Source organism: Nematolebias whitei, chromosome 1, assembly GCF_014905685.2.
Source record: "Nematolebias whitei isolate Nwh7 chromosome 1, NemWhi1, whole genome shotgun sequence".
In the NCBI taxonomy this organism is placed as follows: domain Eukaryota; kingdom Metazoa; phylum Chordata; class Actinopteri; order Cyprinodontiformes; family Rivulidae; genus Nematolebias; species Nematolebias whitei.
Genome location: NC_056498.1, coordinates 44361497 through 44364141, shown reverse-complemented (window position 1 = coordinate 44364141; position 2645 = coordinate 44361497). Strand labels below are relative to the sequence as shown.

General features: G+C 44.3%; 1 protein-coding gene across 1 annotated transcript in view; it reads left to right on the top strand.

Moving 5' to 3' along the window:
- Nucleotides 1-2645, top strand: part of LOC119420350 (cilia- and flagella-associated protein 46) — a 51956-nt gene that overhangs the window by 21856 nt on the left and 27455 nt on the right. Inside the window, exon 20 of the mRNA XM_037687770.1 lies at nucleotides 215-346. Coding sequence (XP_037543698.1) covers nucleotides 215-346 — 132 coding nt within the window. The remainder of the gene's footprint in view (nucleotides 1-214; nucleotides 347-2645) is intronic.

Here is a 2645-nt window from a genome sequence, read left to right as displayed (position 1 = left end):
TCAGTCCACCTGCAGCCCCGTCTGTATACTGATCTGGTCCCAGAGAACTGTCAGTCCACCTACAGGACTGGTCTGTACTGATCTGGTCCCAGAGAACTGTCAGTCCACCTACAGAACGCAGGGTCCGGTGCCGAGGCTCGCGGCTGCTGCCTCCTCCAGCTGCAGGGCCGTCTGCGTGCAGCGCAGCACCAAGTCGTGGTCCTGGGCGTGGTAGCAGAAGGCAGCCAGCTGGCACCACACCTGCAATTCCACGGCGGGGTCGGACCAGCTGCAGCCGGACGCCATGCTCACCAGCTTCAGGCGAGGAGGGAACAGAAGTGTGCAGAGAGGAGAAGATGAGGAGGAGGTGAGTAACGGGAAACATGGAGACATTTGAGACCAGCAGGGAGGGAAACCAAACTGAAACAGACGAGGAGTTAACTGCTGCAAGAAGAGACCGAGAGACAGGAGCAAACAAGAAGACAGGTTTGAATTCAGACGTACTGAAAAGTAAACCTCAAGCGTTCCCGAAGGCTTCAAAGGTGCAGTTTTATCTGTAGGAGACACGAGCAGGAAAAACGAGCCTCCGCTGTTCTGAGGAGGAACTTGTTTTATTCGGAGACTCGTACCGGGTGAAAAAGGCTCAAATACTGACGCTTGACGTGTATTTCTTATAAAGAGCTGTGAATGTAAAAGAATTAACGTAGCGCCTGAGCTGCAGGTCCAAACAGGACGACGCTGACCTCCGACCTCCACCATGTTCTTCATGCAGCTTGTTTCAAAGTTTAGTCCACAGTTTGAGACGTAAGGCTGCTAAAGGTCAGAGCGTACCGCTCCTGATCCAGTCGCTCGATTTGGTGCAGGATTTGCTCTTTTACGTTTCATTTTTCAAAGCTAGGCGACGAGATTCTGTTGTAGCAAAACCGTCCTGAGGTTTGAACATGCACTCCTAACAGGAAGAGGAGACGTCCAAGAGGAGAGCAAAGTATCACAGAGAGACGGTCAGAACGACAAACACGTCTCATCTGAAAGAACCATCTGGAAACAATAATCTGACGGAAGCAGAAAGAATTAAAAAGGGAAAGGTCAAAGGTCAACGGACACAGCTGGTCAGAAACACACCGCTGAGAGGGCGGGGGCTGAAACCTCCATGAGCTTCAGGTTCCTGTTGCTCTGCAGCATCTCCACTCCGACCAGAACACGAATCATCGCCGACTCGTCGTCCGTCTGCAAACACAACAGCTCGGTCCACATATTTATTGATTTATTTATCGATTTATTTCCCATAAAGTAAGATCGTGACGACAGAGAGGACGGCCGTGTCGTTCAGCTGCTCACGCACAACGTTCACTACAGTCAGGACTTGGATTATTTGTTTCAGGTCGAGGTGTTTCCACCAACATTTAAAATAAAACCGTGTGAGCGATTGTTGCTGAAACCATGAAGCTTCTTTTAGATCATCAATAACTGAAAACACGAACCATGAAGCTGCAAGATGAACAAAAACTTTTAAATTAGTAAAAGCTGAAATTTTATGAAAAAAAAAACAGCTTAAATGATCAGAAAGAAGCTGAAAAAGCATAAAAGATTTAAAAGATTTAAAAGAATCACAAATGGTGGAAACGAGAATAAAACAGAAAAAAGTCTAAAATTAGCAGAAAGATATGAAAGGTGGATGAAAAATCAACAAAAAAAAGAGCTGAATTTAACAGAAAGAAGCTGAAAAAGCTTTAAATCAGCGTCATTTCAGCAGGTTAGTGTCTGAGGGACGAGGAGCTCCATTGATGAGGAAAACATGGCCGACACAGCTAAACGGTCCAAGAAGGGAAAGTTGCACAAACACAGTCCCGGCAGGAACGTCCAGAATCAGCCGAACGTTTCGATTCACGATTTGTTGAAATAGAAACAAAATAACGGAACGAGCTGAAAAACATCCGGAGGAAAACTGGATCTGAGACTGAGAAACATTCACACCGTTAATAAAAACATCAGCAATCACGATCCTAAACCGCTGTAATATAATTAATTACTAGAATTTAACATCCAGTTGGATTAAAACTCTCAACTATCTGCTTTTATTAATTTGACAGAAATAAAAAGTCTGGCGGCGCCTCAGAACATAACTTTTTATTGTAATTATTAAAAACTGAGAAAACTTTAACTTTATTCACATTATTATAAACTGAGAACTTTAACTTTATTCACATTATTATAAACTAAGAGAACTTTAACTTTATTCACATGTTTCCATCTCTTTGCGCTGCGTTATGAGTTAAACGATGCGTTCTTCAGGAAAACACTCATTTACATGAAACTTATTGCAGACACTTCAGTTTCAGTTGAGTCCAGCTCGGTTCTGTTGTGTCATGTGTGGGGGAACACCACCTCACCTCAAAGCAAACATCATTCATGTGTTGTGTTTGAAACTGTTAAAGTAAGATGCATTTATTCCCTTGGGAATGAACAGACAGGTGTTAAACTCAGCTTACACACTCCTTAGTTGACTCTAATGTAATGAAACCTGTCAGTGTGTTCACTTCACTGCCAATATGAGCTCATCTCCCACGAAACGGACAGATCGTCTTAATGGGAGCTTGTGCTTCAACCACCTCCAGGTGGGACACCTGCCGAGGACTTTACTCCCAGGATCTTCCCATGGAGATAAC